General features: G+C 48.8%; 1 protein-coding gene across 5 annotated transcripts in view; it reads right to left on the bottom strand.

The window, feature by feature from the left end:
• Nucleotides 1-7,577: 7,577 nt before the first annotated feature.
• LOC142289985 (arf-GAP with SH3 domain, ANK repeat and PH domain-containing protein 3-like) overlaps nt 7,578-22,463 on the bottom strand; it is a 224,445-nt gene continuing 209,559 nt past the window's right edge. For all 5 annotated transcript variants that reach the window (XM_075333929.1, XM_075333930.1, XM_075333933.1 and 2 more), the window contains 2 exons: nt 8,369-8,543; nt 7,578-8,294 (listed from right to left, as the gene is read on the bottom strand). In XM_075333929.1, the coding sequence (XP_075190044.1) occupies nt 8,204-8,294; nt 8,369-8,543 (266 nt within the window). In that variant the 3' untranslated portion in view covers nt 7,578-8,203. The remainder of the gene's footprint in view (nt 8,295-8,368; nt 8,544-22,463) is intronic.

The raw sequence follows: 22,463 nt of genomic DNA, 5'->3' as shown, positions 1-22,463 counted from the left end.
GTGTTCATATCAAGTTACACAAACAGGAAACCAGGTGTATTCTACTGATGGGCAGTCCGGCTCTTTTTGGTGATCCGGTTCCCATGGCTCCGCTCACCAAAAAGAGCCGGCTCATTCGGATCGTTCTCGGCTCCTTATTAAATATGTGTTCACCCCAGGTGAACACATATTTAAGATTATAATGACGCCGCTGAAACCACGCCCACCCGCAGCTAAACCCCGACCACTTACAAAGGACCAATTAGTTCGCAGAGTGGGCGGGGATTTAGCCACGGGTGGGCGGGGTTTCAGCAGCGAAAAGAGCCGTTTAGCAATTTTAGTGGCTCACTTTGGTGATCCGGCTCCTGTCGGTGACTGCAGGGAGCCGGATCTTTGCATCGGATCGTTCCCGACCGACACATCACTAGTGTATTCACACTGAAATCAGGGCAAAGGTGGTTACCATGGCAGTGGGGAACTTTCCGGGGAGAGTGAGTCATCTAGAGGGAGGGGGCACTAGAAACAAAGAGTAAAAGGAGACAGCAAATCAGGGCAGAAAGACACAGACTTCAGCCTGAGGCAGAGCTCTAACAACAGCTCCTGGGGGGTCTGTGACCCAGTGCTCCCAGGAGGGGGGGATCAACGAAGCAGAACAGCCAGCCAGAGACACTAAAGGAGAGAGAGAGAGTACCAGGACATCATGGACTCATAGAAGCTGGCAGACTGGAGGGAACCAGACCCAGGTGGCCCGAGAGTAGCTGCAGACGGTCGGGTGAGCCAGTGAGACTGAGGAGGACATGACTGCCAAGTGGAAGCTTACTGAACCGCTCCCTTGGTAGCCGGCGCAGACAGGTTGCAGATCCCTAGGATGGACTATACTTCATGTTGCTTCATCAATTCAGCAGGGCCACGGGTGGATTAGCTAGTCCCCGGGCTAACCCCAACTGAATGGGATACAAGGTGGAACTGAGTCCCCAAGTCGCTTCATGCCCAGGGGACCCACACTACACTACGAGCGCAGAGGAGAAAGGTTTTACATGGTCATGGACATTGGTGGTTGTTCCTTGCTTACCCGGGATCGGCTGGGGCCCAGCACGGCAGGTGATCGGTACCCTGAGATCAGCCTTCTAAAGAACTGTGAGTAAAAGACATGGACCCGCATCCGCTGCCTCAGCCTGTTATTACAGTCGCCATCGCCCGGCGCTTCGGCCCCAACGGCCCACTCCCCCGGTCGCCACCGACCTCCCCGGGGCTCGCTCCACTTGTGGGGAGATGGACTATCTGGGCTGCGTTAACAACAGCCCTGGAGAAAGGTAACATCTCGCAGCGGCGGCTAATCCCTGACCGCGAACCACGATTGGCGATGCATCCCCATCCAACAACGCTCCTGGGAGAGGAAAAGTCGCAAGAGGGGTCGGCGGCCGAGACCCCCAGTCACCACCGCCACTGGTGACACTTCCCAGGGACCCTTCACCCTCCTTCCATCTCCCTCTACACCGGACAACCTAGCACCCGCCTGTTTCTTATCATGTAGCCGATGGGGCCACGGAGTCGGGTCAGGCCAATCACAGCAGCAACCCCAAATACCACTGGCCCGGTGACGAGTAAACCCCCTAGGCCCCGTGGGGTGCTACATTTACACAACTTGTAATAGGGTACACTTAACGCGTTTTTGGTGCTGCATATTTTTGAGGCATCAAAAACGCAGCTTTTTACAGTACAAGGAAAAGAAATCTCATGTCCACTGTGCTTCTCTTTTAAGCTGTGTAAACTCACCTGCAGTGTGTTTTTCCAATCCGCAGCATGTCAATTTAACTTGCGACTATGCTGAGTTTTCTCTGCAGAATTTCCCGATGGACTTGCATTAGATATGGAAAATCCGCACTTAAAAAAAATGCACGTTTGTAGTGCATTTACATGGCAGAAAAGCACCAAAAATGCAAATAATACTCACCTAATGATGTCAATACCAAGAATTTCAAAAAGAATGACACACCAAAACAGAGAAAAAAAAGTGCAGTGTAAAAAATGCGATAAAAACGCAGTGTTAAAAATGCACCCAAAAACACAATTAAGAAGACACAAGTAAGCTGAGGTGCGGAGATGGTGCAGAAATTCTGCAGCATCAAACACTGAGCAGTTACTGATCGTGAGAATGTAGCCTAAATTTTAAATTCCTCTAAGTACTGCCCTTTTGCTCTGATGACAGCTTCACACAGCCTCAGAAACTGCAAACTGACAGCGGCACTCATAAATGATGACAGAAATCAAGTGGAAGACACATCCCAACATCAAGTGTCCAAAGGAGACTATGAGATGAGGGTCTTTATGTTCAAAATGCTGCAAAGAAGCCACTAAAGGGGATTACAAACAAGAAGATTTATTGGGCCAAATAACTAAGAACTGAACGTTAGATTGGTGGAAACCTGTACTGTGGACTGATGAGTGAAAATTATAGATATTTAGTACTAACTTCCATTCAAAGCACACTTGGCCAGGATGGCTACCAGAGCATTCTGCAACTATATGTATCCCATCTGATTTGCCTTAGATGGGATTATTAGGCTGCTTTCACACTACGTTTTTTTAACATGCGTCATGAACGTTTTTTTAACGCAAAAACGGATCCAGTGCAAATGCGTTTTCATTTCAATACATTTGCAATGGACTCGCGTCAACATGCGTTCACCTGCTTTTGTGTGTGTTATAGTAAGGATCCAGCGACTTGCAGTTTTTTTACTTTTTTCAAAAACGCTACTTGTAGCGTTTTTGAGCTGCGTCCAAATACTGCAAATTGCTGGATCCTGACTATACTGCACGCAAACGTATGTGAACGCTGGCATGCTGATAGACAGGATCCTGCATCCTCTACTGAGCATGCCCAGAAACCAGCCTCGCGTGATCAGTCTCTCTATCCCCCTCCCTCTCTCCCCCTCCCCCTCTCTCCTCTCTCCCCGCCTGAGAGCAGAAGACGCTCATAACCAAGGTAAATATCGGGTAACCGCGGGCTTAGTTACCCGATGTTTACCTTGGTTACATGGGCAGGGAGCAGGCAGCCCTGCTCCTAGAAGCTGCAGATGCTCGTAACCAAGGTAAATATCGGGTATCCAAGCAAGTTACCCGATGTTTACCTTGGTTACGAGCCTCCGCAGCTGTCGGCTCCCAGTCTTTTACGCTCAGTTCCCCTCACTCCCGATCACATGACTCCAATGCCCGCCCATAAACTTAAAGTGACAGGATCCTGCAAAATAACACATGCGTTTGCATGCGTTTTTCTTTGCAAAAACAGGATCCGCTTTTGCAGCAAAAAAATGTTCATGACGCATGCTAAAAAAACATAGTGTGAAAGCAGCCTTAGTTGTATTGCAACACAACAGTGACCAAAACACACTTCCAGGCTATATAAAGGCTATGTGACAAAGAAAAGACAGGTATGGAGTACTGGATCAGATAACATCGCCTCCACAACCACCAGACCTTAACTCAATCAAGATGGTTTTGGATGAGTTGCACCACAGACTGAATTCAAAACAGCCAACAAGTGCATTTGAAAGCTTTCCAGGAGACTACTTGATTAAGTTGTGAGAGATATTGGCAAGGATATGTAAAGCTGTGATCACTGTAAAAAGGAGGTATTTTGAGGAATCTATGAGTTATCACATAATCTGGGTGGTTTCTCATATGTTTGTTTCCATATACGTTTCTTTGTGGTTTTGCTGCTTTCAGTGTGAATCTACAATGCGCACATTCCAACCCATTCCAATAGCAACAAAGAAAACCATTTCATGAACAGGTGTATACAGTAAATACACTGAAAAAAATATCAACACAACACTTTGGTTTTTGCTCTCAATTTTCATGAGCTGAACTCTAAGATTTAAGACTTTTTCTATGTACACAAATTTGTCAATATCTATGTTAGTGAGCATTTTTCCTATGTAGAGATAATCCATCCACCTCACAGGTGTAGCATATCACAATGCTGATTAGACAGCATGATTATTGCACTGGTGTGCCTTAGGCTGGCCACTATTAGGCTATGTGCGCACGCTGCGTTTGTCGCGGCGTTTTTGGTCAGAAAACTGCATGACTTTGCTTCCCCAGCAAAGTCTATGACTTTTCATTTTTGCTGTCCGCACTGTGCTTTTTTTTTTAGCTGCGTTTTTGAGGTAAAAAAAAAAAAAGCAACATGTCAATTATTTTCTGCGTTTTTCCACCCATGCAATGCATTGGAAAAACGCAGCAAAACGCAGGGAACAAAAACTCAGCAAAACGAAGCCAAAAACACGGTACAAACTCATGCATTTTTACCGCTGCATTTTTGCCGCGGGTGCGTTTTTGTGCGTTTTTTGCGGTCACAAAAAAAGGCAACGTGCGTACATAGCCTAAAAGGTCACTGTAAAATGTGCAGTTTTACAGTACTGGTGGTGTCTGGGGGTCAGAAAATTAGAAGTATCTAGTATGACCACCATCTACTGCGCTTAGGGTTGATCAAGTTGCTGATTGCGGCCTGTGGAATGTTTGTCCACTATATATATTTATTTATTAGAAAGTATATCACAAAAATGAGTACACCCCTCACATTTTTGTAAATATTTTACTATATCTTTTCATTGAACAATACTGAAGGTATGATACTTTGATACAATGTAAAGTAGTCAGTGTACAGCTTGCATAACAGCGTCAATTTAGTGTGCCTCTCAATAACTCAACACAGAAATGAATGTCATAATCACTGGTAAAAAAGTGAGTACAACCTTAAGTAAAAATGGAACAAAAAAATTGTGCCCAAAGTGTCCATATTTTGTGTGGCCACCATTGTTTTCAAGCACTGCCTTAACTCTCTTGGGCAATGAGTTCACTAGCGCGTCACATGAGCTACTAGAATCCTCTTCCACTCCTCCATGATGACATCACAGCTGATAGATGTTAAAGACCTTGCTCTCCTCCACCTTCTGTTTGAGGATGCCCCACAGATGCTCAATAGGGTTTAGGTCTAGCTCCTTTATCCTTAGTTTCTTTAGCAAGGTGGTGGTCATCTTGGAGGTGTGTTTGGGGTCGTTATCAAGTTGGAATACTGCCCTGCGGGCCAGTTTCTGGTGGGAGGCAGTCATGCTCTGCTTCAGTATGTCAGGCATTCATGGTTTTCTCAATGAACTGTAGCTTCCCCCAGTTGGCAGCACTTATGCAGCCTCAATCCATGACACTCCCATCATCATGCTTGACTACAGGCAAGACACACTTGTCTTTATACTCCTCACCTGGATGCTGCCACACACTTGACACCATCTGAACCAAATCATTTTACCTTGATTTCATGTGACTACAGGACATGGTTCCAGTAATCCATGTCCTTAGTATGCCTGACTTCAACAAACTGTTAGCGGGCTTTCTTTTGCATCATTTTTATAAAAGGCTTCCTTCTGGGATGACAGCCATGCAGACAAATTTGATGCAGTATGTGGCGTATGGTCTGAGCACTGACAAGCTCACCCCCCGCCCCCTATAACCTCTGCAGCAACACTAGCAGTACAAATACATCTATTTTGGAAAGTCAATTTTGGGGTATGATGCTGAGCAAGTGCACTCAACTTTCTTGGTTAACCATGGCAAGGCCTGTTTTGAGTGGAACCTGTCTTGTTAAACCGCTTTATAGTCTTGGCCATCCTGCTGCAGCTCAGTTTCAGGGTGTTGGCAATCTTCTTATAGCCTAGGCCATCTTTATGTTGAGCAACAATTTTTTTTTTCAGATTTGAGAATTTTTGAGGGGCCATGTTGAACTTCCAGTGACCAGTAAGAGTTTGTGAGCGATAACAGCAAATTTAACACATCTGCTCCCCATTCACACCTGAGACCTTGTAATACTAATGAGTCACATATCACCGGGGAGGGAAAATTGCTAATTGGGCACAATTTGTCCATTTTCACTTAGGAGTGTACTCACTTTTGTTGCCAGTGATGTTAACATTAATGGATGTGTGTTGGGTTATTTAGAAGTCACACCAAATTTACACTCTTATTTATGCATGACACTGACTACTGTATATTTTATCAAAGTGTCATATCTTCAGTGTTGTCCCATGGAAAGATATAATAAAATATTTACAAAAATGTGAGGGGTGTACTCACTTTTGTGGTATACTGTGCATATATCTATAATGTGTGTGTGGATGTATGTCAGCTGGTACTTTAAATCCACAGTTGAGACAAAATGTGAAAATGCAAGAATAAAAATAGCTTGTATGCTATTTTGTAGGATTTCTAGTCTGTAGCAAACATATTGTATGGATTAGGAGTGCATATACTCTTTTTATCCATTTGAATGTCTTAAATTTTAATGCTTTTTTTTTACAAAGTCTCCCGTTTTCGTTTCTGAGAAATGTCTGCAGCATATAAATAAAGGATAATATTAATTTTCCCAAGGTATTCCTATCTTATTCTCCACTCGAGCATAGTGTCTCTGTGGGGAAGAATTCAGAGTGATGAATCTGTGATAAGCTACCGTATTTTTCGGACCATAAGACGCACTTTTTTCCCCCCAAATGTTGGGGGAAAGTGGGGGGTGCGTCTTATGGTCTGAATGTGGCTGCGGGGAATGAGGGTGCTGCGGTACAGCGGGTCATCGGGGACACGAGCAGGCTGTAGCAGCCTGCCGTGACCACGTGGACCCGCTCATTTAATATGCACGCCCATCCCCCGCCCATCATCCCTCAGCGCTGAAGCAGGCACTGACAGGTGGGCGGGATGATGGGCGGGGGATAAACAGCCGGCCCGCATGATCACCCCTGGCAACTACGGCCTGGAGTGATCATGTGCGGCTGTATTCACTGCCCCCCGCGCATCATCATCAGCGCGTGGAGCAGTGAATCAGTGTACAGTACTCACCTTTCCCCTGCAGCATCGCTCGTTCTCCCGTCTGTGTCAGCGGCAGCGCCGCTGAGTGGAGCCATCCCCGTTACCTTGCTGTATCGCGATCATCTCCTGTGCCGTCGGCTGGGTGGAGACTAGTGGCGCGCACAGCGATGACGTCATCGCTGTGCGCACGTGTCCACACGCAGCCGCCACCGGCACAGACACAGGAGATGATCGCGATGCAGCAGGGTAACGGGGACGGCTCTTCTCAGTGGCGCTGCCGCTGACACAGACGGGAGAACAAGTGATGCTGCAGGAGAACGGGGACGGCTCCTCTCAGCGGCGCTGCCGCTGACACAGATGGGAGGACAAGTGATGCTGCAGGAGAACGGGGACGGCACCACTCAGCGGCGCTGCCGCTGACACAGACCGGAGGACGAGCGATGCTGCAGGGAGTGAGGTGAGCTGAGGTGAGTATGAACTTTTATTTTTTTTTATGTGCCACAGGATGCGGCAATACACCAGGATGGGGGTATAATATGAGCAGGATGGGGTCATCTGAGCAGGATGGGGTCATCTGAGCAGGATGGGGTCATCTGAGCAGGATGGGGTCATCTGAGCAGGATGGGGTCATACAAGCAGGATGGGGTCATCTGAGGAGGATGGGGTCATATCAGCAGGATGGGCGCATATGCCATGATGGGTTATATAGTAGGATGCGGCCATATGGCAGGATGACGGTATATAGCAGGATGAGGGACATATACTGTATATACAAGGCAGGAGGATCATTACCAGGATGCGGCACCTTAGTAGAGAATTTGGGGACATTACCCCCATAACAGTGTAGGCAGCAGATCCTCGACCCATAACAGTGTGTCATGACCACATTTTTTGCTTAAAATTTTATTTTCCTATTTTCCTCCTCTAAAACCAGGGTGCGTCTTATAGTCCGGTGCGTCTTATAGTCCGAAAAATACGGTACTTTCATGATGAAGGCTATCCTAAGGGGCTACAACTGAACACATAAAAAATAATCATATAATGCAGCAAAAGCAACATACAGAAGATATAAAAAGAACTACAGAAAAAATGCACATAGATGCTTTCAGATACTTATAATCCCTTTAGCCAGACTTATATTTTATGGGTACCAAATAAGTACCACTTTTGTCCATATTCTACAATTGCATAAATGGAAAATTCATCTTGAAGGAAATAGCTTCCTGTCAGTTTCTATACCAAACAGATATAGAACTGCATAAAAGTGTTCCATGTAACCATATATTGCACATAATTGTGTCTATCAGGTCCATTTTACATCCCATTACCAACCCCATTTTTGCAATGTCCCAGATACTGGAAATTTAGTTTATAGTAATGGAGGTTTTGCTTGTGCAGAATTTTCCAAATTCTGAGAACATCTCACTCTTCGATAAGACTTGACTCCATCCATGCTCAAACTAGAAACAAAAAAAGTGTGAAACTGACGACCAATAAAATTATGCAATAACTATAACAAGAGTATGAGTCTTACCTATTGTGTGTTTGGTTATGAGAATGTTCAGCTGTGAAACGTGCAGGCTCAGAAGACCTACGTTGTAATCCAACTTCTGAAACTCCTTCCCAATCATCTCCCGTAGGAGAGCAAGAGGAAATGCTCAGAGGGCGATCCAAATCTACAGGTGTGTGCATAGAAAATTCATGAACTTCTGGACAGGGTAGAAAAAGACATGGCACACGTCATAATGAGAATGTAGAACTAGTAGGTAATAATTATGATATTAAATATGAATATGCAATTCATTAGGATTTTCATTCTAGGTAATAACATTCAGATAATGTTCACATCCTTGTCATGTCCCACAACTTGTCCCACAACTTTGGCAACTTTGTCTTGCCAAAATCTGACCTTTCTGTGTTCATTAAATGATCAATATTTCAGCTTTTCAGCAACTTTATTTTCATAACCTAAACCAAATTTGGGAGGGTTTCAGCTTTCAAAAAAGTAATTTAGAAAACCAATGGATGAATTTAAAGTCCGGTTATAAACTTATATTTACATAACATGGATAAGCGACAGAACGTTTGTCAGGGAGTGTATTGAATTATCAATGTATTGTATTGTTATATTGTTATGCAATCAGGTTTACCCTCTTATAAACTTTGTCCTGTCTCTCTACATGTAGTCCAGATCTGATATAGCCTTCACTTCTTCCCCAGTTAGCATTTGTCAGTCATCATTCATGGTTCAGAATTGTCTTTTCACCTATTGCAGCTGTTGGAGCTACTGTTGTTACTATTATGCATAATATAAGAATTCTGTCTGAGTATAAACCTCTTTTAGTATCTTCATGCATTTCTCTGTGTCACGATGTGACTATAGGAAAGCGAGGGACAGGGGCGACTATGCTGTCCCTCATGCTAGGGGTCTAGTGCCTGGCTAAGCCCCTGACCATAACTAATCTTGTTTCTGCCTCTTCCCAGGAAAGGAAGGGGCAGGAGACATGGAAACACAGATAAAGACAGACAAAGGAAAGCCAAAACTCTGACACCGTGCAAACAGGCAGGAACCAACAATGAGACACTCAGGAGAAAAGCAAGGTCAGGAAGGTAGAGACAAGAAGGCAACATGGGTTCACTCCACAACCACATCCAACAACAAGTACTACAACCACCAGTTAGTCTAGATCTCAACACTTCAGCAGCAAACCAGCAAAGGCTGCTTTCACACTACGTTTTTTTAACATCCGTCATGAACGTTTTTTTAATGCAAAAACGGATCCAGTGCAAATGAGTTTTCATTTCAATGCATTTGCAATGGACTCGCGTCAACATGCGTTCACCTGCGTTATAGTAAGGATCCAGCGACTTGCAGTTTTTTAACTTTTTTCAAAAACGCTACTTGTAGCGTTTTTGAGCTGCGTCCAAATACTGCAAATTGCTGGATCCTGACTAAACAGCATGCAAACGTATGTGAACGCTGGCATGCTGATAGACAGGATCCTGCCTGCTCTACTGAGCATGCACAGAAATCAGCCTTGCGTGATCAGTCTCTCTCTCAACCTCCCTCCCTCCCCCTCCCTCTCTCTCCACTCTCCCCGCCTGAGAGCGGAGGACGCTCGTAACCAAGGTAAACATCGGGTAACCGCGGTCTTAGTTACCCAATGTTTATCTTGGTTACGTGTGCAGGGAACCAGCTCCTAGCAGCTGCAGACGCTCGTAACCAATGTAAATATCAGGTATCCAAGCAAGTTACCCGATGTTTACCTTGGTTACAAGCCTCCACAGCTGTCAGATGTCGGCTCCCAGTCTTTCACGTTCAGTCTCCCTCACTCCCGATCACATGACTCCAATGCCCGCCCATAAACTTAGCGACAGGATCCTGCAAAATAACACATGTGTTTGTGTTACACGTCGTGGCTCTCTTGTTGCAAGGAATGAGGTGGTCCCCTATTCCTTGTCTGCCACGAGCACTCCTACTCAGCAGCGCCAAAGGTCTGGGAGACTGCGCAGTCTGCAGGAGTTGCCTCCTCAGAGACACAGCAGAAGGGTGACACCTAGTAGTTCTCCCCTTGCAAGGAATGGAGCGGTTTCCCATCCCTTGCCTGCCATGAGCTCTCCTGCTCAGCATCACAGCGGCTCTGGGAGGTTGTGCAGTGTGCAAAGAATAGATGCTCAGGGAAGCAGCAAGACTTCCCATGTCTCTGCACATTGTGAAACCGAGGATCCCGCCTTTATGACCCAGAGGCAGGAGGATGAGCATGTGCTCTACGTGACGTCTTCTGATTCGCTCACTGATATCACACAGCCCCATGACGAGGCTGGTGATGTGCTGAATCCTGACTGGCTGGGCCAGGGCGTCACGAACCCTGATTGGGTCACGCCCGTCTCGCGCCCGCCCTTGGGTGGAGCTACACCTCCTTAAAAGCTCCCCCTGCCATCATGGCGGTGTGCGACCGTCCTTCTATGTTTGGATGTCTGGCAGCGTGCTGCCACGCCACTGCTCAGGCACTATTGTCTTTTGTGGGCTTTGCCCTTGCTGCTCAGGCAGCACCTAGTTTGCAGGTCTTGCCCCTGCCTTGCTGCTCCGGCAGTATCCTGTTTAGCAGGCTGTGTTCCTGTCCCAGGTGAGCTCCTCGAGTCTCTGTCGGACTCCCTTGGTTTCTGAAGCACACGTGCGTAGGCACCTCTGTGCTACCCCCGTGCCATATTCCTGTGACTCCCGCTGGCACACGTGTGTAGGTACCTCTGTGCGTCCCCGTGCAACAGGTACACCGTACGAGAAGCCCCGAGCCATACAACCCTCACGGGTTAGGGCGGACCGGTGTACATAGATCGTCTGTGACGTTCCAGACGATCACTAGCAGCAACCCGCTCACTCTTTCCTGACCATAGCAGCGGTCCCTTACACCGCACAGTGGACCTTGACCGGCGGAAGCTGTCCATTTCCCATCTTGGCACACTTCCCCGGGTCCCCCTCGTAACATTACGGTCGCGCCAAAGGTCTGGCTATGGCGGAAGAGCAGCAGCAGTTGCTGCGTTATGTGCAGCAGTTGGAGTCACGATTGGCAGCAGTGGAGCGGTCTTCCCCCGATAAGGCTGCTCTAGCGACAGTCGCCACCCAGGCGGCTACTCAGGCTGTGGAATTGTGCGGAAGGTCGCCTCGCCTTGCGCTCCCAGAGCGTTTCAGCGGGGAGGGCTCCGAGTGCCGTGGTTTCATAAACCAGGTTACCACCTATTTGGAGTTGTCCGCGACTGATTACGCTACTGAGAAGGCGAAGGTAGCCTTCGTCCAGTCCCTGCTCACAGGGAAAGCGCTAAAATGGTCCATGCTGTTGTGGGAGCGCGGAGATCGGGTGGTGAATCACCTTCCAGTTTATCTTGAGGCCATGAGAAAGGTGTTCCTCGGGCCTCAAGTCACCCACGACTCCACGCTGCGGCTCCTACGCCTTCGGCAGAGGTCCACTTCAGTCGGGGACTTTGCGGTGCAATTCAGGACACTCGCCGCAGAGCTGGACTGGTCAGATAAAGTCCTGGTCCCTGTGTTCTGGGAGGGTCTGGCAGGGTTCGTCAAAGACGCGCTGGCCACGCGTGACGTGCCGACCACCTTAGAGTCCTTGATTCGGCTTGCCTCTCGCATCGACATCCGCCACGCGGAGCGGAGGCTCGAGGTCTCTTCAGCACCCACGTCTACCTGGTCTACAGAGTCTATGACTTCCCTTCCCCACCAGACAGGCCTCCCAGCCAGCTCTATTGACTATTCTGTGGAGCCAATGGAAATCTCCACAGTGGTCTCCTCTACCACAGGTTATCGGCCGTCGGTCGATTGCTTTACCTGTGGGCAGAGGGGACATGTAGACACCCGATGTTCGAAACCATCGGAAGAAACACAGTGTCTTGTTCCACCTCCAGTCAGCGTGAGGAGGGTCACTTCCGTTTCCCTAGACCAGGTGCCACCTGGTAAGACCCTCATTCCCCCTGACCCACGGAATGATGTGCTGTCATGGGATCGTGCCTCCAAAGGCAGGGGTCACTTCAGGGTCGACAGGACCAGAGACCCTGCGGTCAGGCATTATTGGGGGCCGGAGGTAGCCCAGGATGTACAGGAGAATAGGCAAGTCTGTACGTCGTATGCGTATAATAAACCGTTCAGGCAGAGACCTGCGGGTCTTCTTCACTCTGCGCCATCTTTCGCACCTGGAGACCTAGTGTGGCTGTCTTCTAAACATATCTACCTTCCGGTACAGACAGCCGAGTTCGCTCCTAGGTACCTGGGTCCGTTTACAGTAATAGAGCGGGTAACCCCGGCGGTATATCGACTCCAGCTCCCTCCATGCTGGGCTATTTCTAATACTTTTCATGTATCTCTTCTGAAACCCGTACGACCTAAAACCTCGGGGTCTCTGCTGTCCCAGGTTGGCTTCTCGTCCGACGACCCTGAAGTAGCGAAGCTAGTAAGAACAAAAATTGTACAGGGCAAGAGGTACTTCCTCGTGGAGTGGGTCGGTCGTGGCCCGGAGCATAGGTCCTGGGAATTGGAGGAGCATGTCCACGCCCCGGGTTTGGTGGCAGCCTTCGAGCGCAGGCGGGGGGGGGGGGGGGTCCATGTTACACGTCGTGGCTCTCTTGTTGCAAGCTATGAGGTGGTCCCCCATTCCTTGTCTGCCACGAGCCCTCCTACTCAGCAGTGCCAAAGGTCTGGGAGACTGCGCAGTCTGCAGGAGTTGCCTCCTCAGAGACACAGCAGAAGGGTGACACCTAGTGGTTCTCCCCTTGCAAGGAATGGAGCGGTCTCCCGTCCCTTGCCTGCCATGAGCTCTCCTGCTCAGCATCACAGAGGCTCTGGGAGGTTGCGCAGTGTGCAAAGAATAGATGCTCAGGGAAGCAGCAAGACTTCCCATGTCTCTGCACATTGTGAAACCGAGGATCCTGCCTTTATGACCCAGAGGCAGGAGGATGAGCATGTGCTCTACGTGACGTCTTCTGATTCGCTCACTGATATCACACGGCCCCATGACGAGGCTGGTGATGTGCTGAATCCTGACTGGCTGGGCCAGGGCGTCACGAACCCTGATTGGGTCACGCCCGTCTCGCGCCCGCCCTTGGGTGGAGCTACACCTCCTTAAAAGCTCCCCCTGCCATCATGGCGGTGCGCGACCGTCCTTCTATGTTTGGATGTCTGGCAGCGTGCTGCCACGCCACTGCTCAGGCACTATTGTCTTTTGTGGGCTTTGCCCTTGCTGCTCAGGCAGCACCTAGTTTGCAGGTCTTGCCCCTGCCTTGCTGCTCCGGCAGTATCCCGTTTAGCAGGCTGTGTTCCTGTCCCAGGTGAGCTCCTCGAGTCTCTGTCGGACTCACTTGGTTTCTGAAGCACACATGCGTGGGCACCTCTGTGCTACCCCCGTGCCATATTCCTGTGACTCCTGCTGGCACACGTGTGTAGGCACCTCTGTGCGTCCCCGTGCAACAGGTACACCGTACGAGAAGCCCCGAGCCATACAACCCTCACGGGTTAGGGCGGACCGGTGTACATAGATCGTCTGTGACGTTCCAGACGATCACTAGCAGCAACCCGCTCACTCTTTCCTGACCATAGCAGCGGTCCCTTACACCGCACAGTGGACCTTGACCGGCGGAAGCTGTCCATTTCCCATCTTGGCACGCTTCCCCGGGTCCCCCTCGTAACATGTTTGCATACGTTTTTTTGCTGTAAAAGCAGGGATCCGCTTTTGTAGCAAAAAAAGTTCGTTACGCATGTTAAAAAAATGTAGTGTGAAAGCAGCCTAAGGTAAACTATAGCTGGCACTATTGGAAGTGTTCAGGCAGTATATATCGGAGGGGAGCAGATGTGATTGGCTCCTCCACAACATGTGATCAAAGATGACTCACAAGCAGACCAGCAGAGATTAACTCTTGCTAGCCTGCTTATGAACTAACAATCTGTTTGTCAACCCCCGAGTCAGTCTGCGCTGATTATATACTTCAGAGAAGTTATTAGGCAGTGTCAGAATCAGTAGTCTGAACAGATCCTGATGCCGTCATGACAGTTGGAAAAGTTGGTAAAAATCTCCATGTAACATCAAAAAACAAAAGTATATGTAGGGCACCAAGTGACCAACTACAGATATAAATATATGCGGGAATGATGGAATACAATGAGGTGCAATATCTATCATTTATTGGAATAATTACACTAAATTGTGCAAACACAAATAAAAACATTTAAAACCAGTATAACACTGGACACACAAAAGACCCACTTGCTCATGAAAAAGCTACAAAGTGTACCTCAAAAAAAACCCTATATACAGTGCCTTGTGAAAGTATTCAGCCCCTTGATTTTTTTCAACCTTTTCCCCATTTCAGGCTTCAAACATAAAGATAAAATTTAAATTTTATGGTGAAGAATCGACAACAAGTGGGACACAATTGTGAAGCTGAACGAAATTTATTGCTTATTTTAAACTTTTTTAAAAAATAAAAACTGAAAATTGGGGCGTGCAAGTTTTTTAAAAAATAAATAACAGAAAAGTGGGGCGTGCAGTCCCCTTTAAGTTAATACCTTGTTGCGCCACCTTGTGCTACGATTACAGCTGCAAGTCGCTTGGGGTATGTGTCTATCACTTTTGCACATCGAGAGACTGAAATTCTTGCCCATTCTTCCTTTGCAAACAGCTCGAGCTGAGTGAGGTTGGATGGAGAGCATTTTTGAACACCAGTTTTCAGCTCTTTCCACAGACTCTCGATTGGATTCAGGTCTGGACTTTACGGTGCTTTACACGCTGCGACATCGCTAACGATATATCGTCGGAGTCAGGTCGTTAGTGAAGCACATCCAGCGCCATTAGCGACATTTCAGCGTGTGACACCAAGGAGCGACGATCGAGTACAAAAACGTGAAAAATCGTTGCTCATTGACACGTCGCTCCTTTCCCAAATATCGTTGCTGCTGCAGGTACGATATTGTTCGTCGTTCCTGCGGCAGCACACATCGCTATGTGTGACACCGCAGGAACGACGAACATCTCCTTACCTGTGTCCACCGGCAGTGAGGAAGCAAGGAGGTGGGCGGCATGTTCCGGCCGCTCATCTCCGCCCCTCCTCTGCTATTGGACGGCTGCCTTGTAAAGTCACTGTGACGCCGCACAAACCGCCCCCTTAGAAAGAAGGCGGATTGCCGGCCAGAGCGACGTCGCAGGGAAGGTAAGTCCGTGTGACGGGTGTAAGCGATGTTGTGCGCCATGGGCAGCGATTTGCCCGTGATGCACAACTGACGGGGGCGGGTATGCTCGCTAGCGATATCGGTATCGATATCATAGCGTGTAAAGTACCCTTTTGACTTGGCCATTCTAAAACCTGGATACGTTTATTTGTGAACCATTCTATTGTAAATTTTGCTTTGTTTTGTATCATTGTCTTGTTGGAAGACAAATCTCCGTCCCAGTCTCAGGTCTTTTTCAGACTCCAACAGGTTTTCTTCAAGAACGGTCCTGTATTTGGCTCCATCCACCTTTCCATCAATTTTAACCATCTTCCCTGTCCCTCCTTAAGAAAAGCAGGCCCAAACCATGATGCTGCTACCACCACGTTTGACAGTGGGGATGGTGTGTTCAGAGTGATGAGCTGTGTTGCTTTTACACCAAACATATCATTTGTCATTGTGCCTAAAAAGTTTGATTTTGGTTTCATCTGACCAAAGCACCTTCTTCCACATGTTTAGTGTGTCTCCCAGGTCGCTTGTGGAAAACTTTAAACAACACTTTTTATGGATATCTTTGAGAAATGGTTTTCTTCTTGCCACTCTTCCATAAAGGCCAGATTTGTGCAGTGTACGACTAATTGTTGTCCTATGGACAGACTCTCCCACCTCATCTGTAGATCTCTGCAGTTCATCCAGAGTGACCATGGGCCTCTTGGCTGCATCTCTGATCAGTATTCTCCTTGTTTGAGATGAAAGTTTTGAGGGACGTCTGGGTCTTGGTAGATTTGCAGTGGTATGATACTCCTTCCATTTCAATATGATCGCTTGCACAGTGCTTCTTGGTATGTTTAAAGTTTTGGAAATCTTTTTGTAACCAAATCCGGCTTTAAACTTCTCCACAACAGTATCACGGTCCTGCCTGTTGTGTTCCTTGGTTTTCATGATGCTCTATGTGCTTTAAACAGAACACTGAGACTGTCACAGAGCAGGTGCATTTATACGGAGACTTGATTACACACAGGTGGATTATATTTATCATCATCAGTCATTTAGGACAACATTGGATCATTCAGAGATCCTCAATGAACTTCTGGAGTGAGTTTGCTGCACAGAAAGTAAAGGAGACGAATAATATTGCACGCCCCAATTTTCAGTGTTTTATTTTTTAAAAAAGTTTAAATTAAGCAATAAATTTTGTTCAACTTCACAATTGTGTCCCACTTGTTGATTCTTCAGCATAAAATTTAAATTTTTATCTTTATGTTTGAAGCCTGAAATGTGGGAAAAGGTTGAAAAAATCAAGGGTCCCGAATACTATTGTAAAGCACTGTATGATAAGAGTTTTACAGAACCAAAACCAAGGATTTTACAAAGCCAAAGACACTGACATTATAAATGTATATTTGTAATACATAGTAATACCTATCCCAATATGGACGTAGTCCTAAATAGGGAGAACAAGAAATAAAGCTCAAGAATAAATATTTCTTCTTTTCATTCTATATAATTCTCACTTCTTTGTGCATTTGTTATACCCCTGAGGAAGCCACAACACGTGGCGCAACGCGTGGGGCCATGCAGGCTTACGCCTACTATCTACCTCATCCCTAATCCCTTTTTCCCTGCCATCATCAGCTTTATTTCTTGGATTATATGCCTTGTTCCCCTTATTTAGTACTACGTCCATATTGGGTCAGGTTTTACTGTGAATTACATGTATACATCTACAATGTTAGTGTCTTTGTAAAATCCTTGTTTTTAGCTCTGTAAAAGATTTATCATATATGGGGTTAATGAAATTATTTTTTTTAAGTATACTTTGTAGTTTTATTATGAGCAAGTATAGGAGTGGGTCTTTTGTATGTCCAGTGTTTTACTGGTACTAAATGTTTTTATGTGTGTTTGCACAATTTAGTGAAATTGTTCCAATAAAGTTATGTGCGCACGTTGCGTTTTTTCCTGCGTTTTGGTTGCGTTTAAAACTGCACTGTGCCATTGTCAAAATGCATGCGTTGTGCTTCCCCAGCAAAGTCTATGAGAAGTCAGAAAATTCCATGCACACGTTGCTTTTTTTTAGGCAGAATTTTGGATGCCAAATATTTGACAAAATCGATGCCTAAAAAAAAGCAGCATGTCACTTCTTCAGTGCGTTTTGGTTGCATTTTCCACCCACACTCTCTCTGTCTCTCTGTCGGTTGGTCGGTTTCTCTCTCTCTGTCGGTGTAGGTCTCTCTCTCTCTGTTGGTTTCTCTGCCGGTCGGTCTCTCTGCCGGTCGGTCGGTCTCTCTGCCGGGTCGGTCGGTCTCTCTGCCGGTCGGTCTTTCTGCCGGCCGGCCGGTCTCTCTGCCAGTCTCTCTCTCTGTAGGTCGGTTTCTCTCTCTCTGTAGGTCGGTATCTCTTTCTGCCTCTCTCCCCCTCTCTTATACTCACCGATCACCGGCGCGGCACTGCACAGCTGTGACAAAGCTCCAGCGGCTTGTCCTCTTTTGAAAGTGGTGGCAGCTCATTAGGCCATCTCATATTCACTGCTTCCCCCGCCCACCGGCATCTATGATTGGTTGTAATCAGAAGAGCCCCCATGCTGAGTGACAGCTGTCTCAGTGCAACCAATCACAGCCGCCAGTGAGTGGGTCTATATAATGTGCAGTAAAATAAATAATTTAAAAAAACAGCGAGCAGTCCCCCCCAAATGATACCCAGCCAAGATAAAGCCACACAGCTGAGGGCTGGTATTCTCAGACTGGGGAGGCCTATCATTTTTAGGTTGCCCCCCAGCCTAAAAATATAAGCCAGTGGCCGCCCGAAATTGCCGCATCCATTAGATGCAACAGTCCCGGGACCTTACCCGGCTCTTTCCGAATTGCCCTGGTGCATTGGCAATCAGGGTAATAAGGAGTTAATGGCAGCCCATAGCTGCCACTAAGTCCTAGGTTAATCATGGCAGGAGTCTATGAGACACCTTCCATGATTAATCTGTAAGCTAAAGAAAATAAACACATACAAATAAAGGATTTTTGGGGGGTAATAGACAAAAAAACACCCTCTTTCACCACTTTATTAATCCCCAAACACCCCTCCAGGTCCAAAGTAATCCACACGAGGTCCCATGACGCTTTCAGCTCTGCTACATCGGAAGCTGACAGCTAGCGGCCTTAGAGCCCGACCCCTCCCTGTGAGCTCCACGCAGCAACTGAAGGGAGTCTTGCTATCAGCGATGACGTCACTCAGGTTACCCGCGGGCGTCCACAGCTGGATCCTTCCGGATCCGCTGTGTGGCTCGAGGGATTTTCCAGACCCGGAGGTCACGTGGACACGCCAAATGGAAAGGGGGGCATAGTTGTACGGGCTTGGCCGTAATCAGTTCGTGACGCTACCCACGGTGTGTGGTGAAGTGTGACACCACCGCTGCTGTTGCGGGATACCCGGGGGAGGTGTGATGGCAGCTGGATGTTAACCGTGGGTAGGGATGGTTGCCCCAGGACCCGGTGCAAGGGATGGTGATGGCAGGGGCCTGCGCGCCCAGACATACCAGGGGATGTTTGGTTACTCACAGTTGAATAAATCATATGAGTCTTTTGGTAAACCAAGGTGCTGGTGGCCAGCCGCCGCAGCCGGTTGTACTCTGGTCCCCCACCCAGGCTGGTGGTCGCCGTCTTTTCCCTCTGCACTGTTTTGTTTGTGTAGACTTCCTGGTGTGAAACGCAAGAGTCCGCTCCCAGTGTATTGTGTACCTGAGGAGCCGTGCCCGCTGACGCTGTCCCGTGGGATCTACCGGGCCCTGGCGGATGCCCTATCCCTCTCTGTGGGTGGTTGTCTGCTTTTGGGACTTTGGTTGGGACAGGACCTAAAATCCTGCCCTCAGTTGGTTAATTAGCTAGGCCGTTAGTTCCGGTCCTGGCTTCAGGGTCCAAGTACCCCCTCTGTGCACGGGTTCCGAGTCGGTACCGACGGGCTGCAACCCTGTCCCGGTCCACCTCGGATCTCCGGCTGCCGTCTTCCCGTCTCCTGCTGATGGAGACCACCGTCTGCCACCTAGCCAATGCACCAAGGCTCCAACCCTGGCGCCAGTCAACTTGAACTTCACCTCCGCTGGAGCTACAACTAGCCCCAGCTTCCACTCCTCTCAACTTGACCTCTAGACTTCATCTGTCTTTTTTCCCACCCCGGACTGTCTAGACCCTTAGGTGGGTGTTCTTCATCAGCCTGATCCCGCCCACTGGGGTGCCTGTCTTGCCCTGAGGGGAGTGGCTAGGGTTTCAGGTCGGCTGTGTGTAACCCTGTGAGGGAAGGTGTTATGCAGGGGCCTTTTGTGTGACTACCTGGTTCTACCAGGGCGTCACACTTACAAAGGCTCCGTCGCAGATCTAAACTGCTCCTGTGGCCTCTCCTTCACTTCCTCATCATTGTTCATGCATATGCATTTCTTTCCTCGCCCACCAGCCGGCCTGGAATCTGTGATTGGTTGTAGTCAGATGCGCCCCCAGCCTGTCTCCCTGCAACCAATCTCAGGGGTCTGCACCTCCCTGATATATTCTATAGAGTGCATTCACACGAGCTGTATGATTTGCAGGAGTATCGGATCGCATCACCCGATACGGCCGCACACTTTCTGGACAGGAGCGTCTCAGCTGCATAGAAATACATGTAGCCAACCCGCTCCTGTAAGGAGAGTGTACAGCCGTGCCGGGTGATGCAATGCGAGACTCGTGTGAGTTACACGGCTCGTGTGAGCGCATTCATATACTGAGTGTATAACTGCAGGAACTGGCGCCATTGATCTCTGGTGTCTGTACCTGCCAGATATGTTCTATATACTGAGTGTATAACTGCAGGTGCTGGTGCCAATGATCTCAAGAGTCTATACCTCCCTGATATGTTCTATATACTGAGTGTATAACCCCAGTGCATGAGCTGGCGCCGCTGATCTTGTGGGTCTGTACCTCGCTGATATGTTTTACAGGTATATACTGAGTGTTGTAATGACCTGGGCCCCGAACGTATTGCGGCACACGTCTGGCAGCGAGATCAAGACACATGAGCACTTTGTCACTTAACCAATCCAGGTGATTTATTCACATCCTCAAACAACGCAGTCTAATGGGCCACAGCCACTCTCCCGCAGGGCAACAATGTCTCACTGTCAGTTTAAACCACCGAATGTCCATACAGTTCATTCTCTGGCATTAGCCAGTCCACGTCCCCTTTTCTCAGGGTGTTACCTGTCAGTCGCTTTGTAGGTTTCTACGTCTGCCTTCATCCAGGCTCTACCTCCAGGGAGACTCTCTCACTGGGCTCACTAACCAGGTCCTCGGACCAGCTCCGTTTGACGACACTTGCTGTCAGTCCAGAGCCCCAGTACACTTTGCAGCTCTCTAGACTCTCAGAACCCTTTGCTGTCTCAGCATGCACATGAACTCCTGAGCATGTGCTTTCAGCAAGATGGCTCCCACCTACTCATAGGGATCATGTGATAAACGACAGCTCCATAAAATCTCATTAGATACACCTACGTATGGGAGGTATGTGGATGGTCAGTCCCGCCCATCACTTCTGACCATCCCATGAACCTAGCCCTGAATGTGTACAATAATCCTCATGGAACTAGAAGTCCCAGAGAAAGATTTTGAGTTCAGATCGCAGAGGATTTCCGCCTCTGTGACACATGTGTCACGGCCGGGCGGTCGGGCAGACCCAGGAGGTGGATCCACTGGACCGAACTCTAAGATGGAGGTAGGGAGTCCGGCAGCTGAAGCACTGAAGGGCAGCAGGATAGTCCGTGCAAGTGAAGACAGCGGAGGAGTCCCTGGGACCACGGAGTCACAGAAGGTAGTCTTGGTGACGTAGCTCAGGTTCGGAGGCCGAGATGATATCAGGCGGAGTCCGGAACCTCTGGAGCAAGATGACGGGTCACCGCAGGGATCCGAGATGGCAGGTGCTGTCGGATGGCAGACGGACAGCGTGCGGGGTTCGGGATACGGCAGACTGGATGGCGAGGCAGGTACGGCTCTACAAAGAGAGATAGGTGAGTACAGGCACATAAACACCAGGAGACCTGACTCCTAGCTCAGGGAACACGAAGATCAGGCCCCGCCCCCTTGGACAAGAACCCCCTTTATACCCTGAACCTGACTAACCTCATTTCCTGTTACTGGACGCTGGCCCTTTAAGAAAGGGTCAGTGACCGCGCGCGTGCCCTAATGCGCATGCGCGCGGCCCGGGTGCCAGAAGCCAGGGAAGGAGGCTGCGAGGAGGACGCAGGAGAGCCGGCCAGGGCCTGGGAAGATGTCGGACGCCGGGATCGGCGACCAGAGGACCTATGGAGGACGGGCACCGGAGGCTGGGACGAGGGGAGCGTGGCAGGTGAGCCGGGGAGCGGGGCTGAGGACCCGGGGAGGGGAGCCGAGGACCCGGGGAGGGGAGCCGAGGACCCGGGGAGCGTGACAGTACCCCCCCCCCCCACGCCCCCCTCCCCGCAACCGGGACAAGAAGGCACGGATAAGAGGAGTGCCTACGTTCTCCCTGGGCTCCCAGGACCTATCCTCAGGACCATACCCTTCCCAGTCCACCAGGAAGAACTGCCGACCTCGTACGGTCTTCATGGCCACGATATCCCTTACCGCATAGATGTCATCATCGGCAATAGGTGGAGGAGCTGGACTGGCAGCAGCGGAGAAGGGACCAAGGACCACCGGCTTGAGCAGGGAGACGTGGAACGAGTTGGGTATCCTCATCGTGGCCGGGAGCTGCAGCTTGTAGGAAACCTCATTGATCCTGGTGAGGACTTTAAACGGCCCAATGTAGCGAGGACCCAGCTTGTATGAAGGTATCTTCAGGCGGACGTACTGGGAAGAAAGCCAGACGAGGTCTCCAGGAGAGAAACACGGAGGATCCAGGCGTTTCTTGTCTGCGTGTCTCTTCATCCGCAGGG

Source organism: Anomaloglossus baeobatrachus, chromosome 2 (genome assembly GCF_048569485.1).
Source record: "Anomaloglossus baeobatrachus isolate aAnoBae1 chromosome 2, aAnoBae1.hap1, whole genome shotgun sequence".
NCBI lineage: Eukaryota > Metazoa > Chordata > Amphibia > Anura > Aromobatidae > Anomaloglossus > Anomaloglossus baeobatrachus.
The sequence above is the reverse complement of the archived record's forward strand: the minus strand, read 5'-3'. Positions and strand labels throughout refer to the sequence as shown.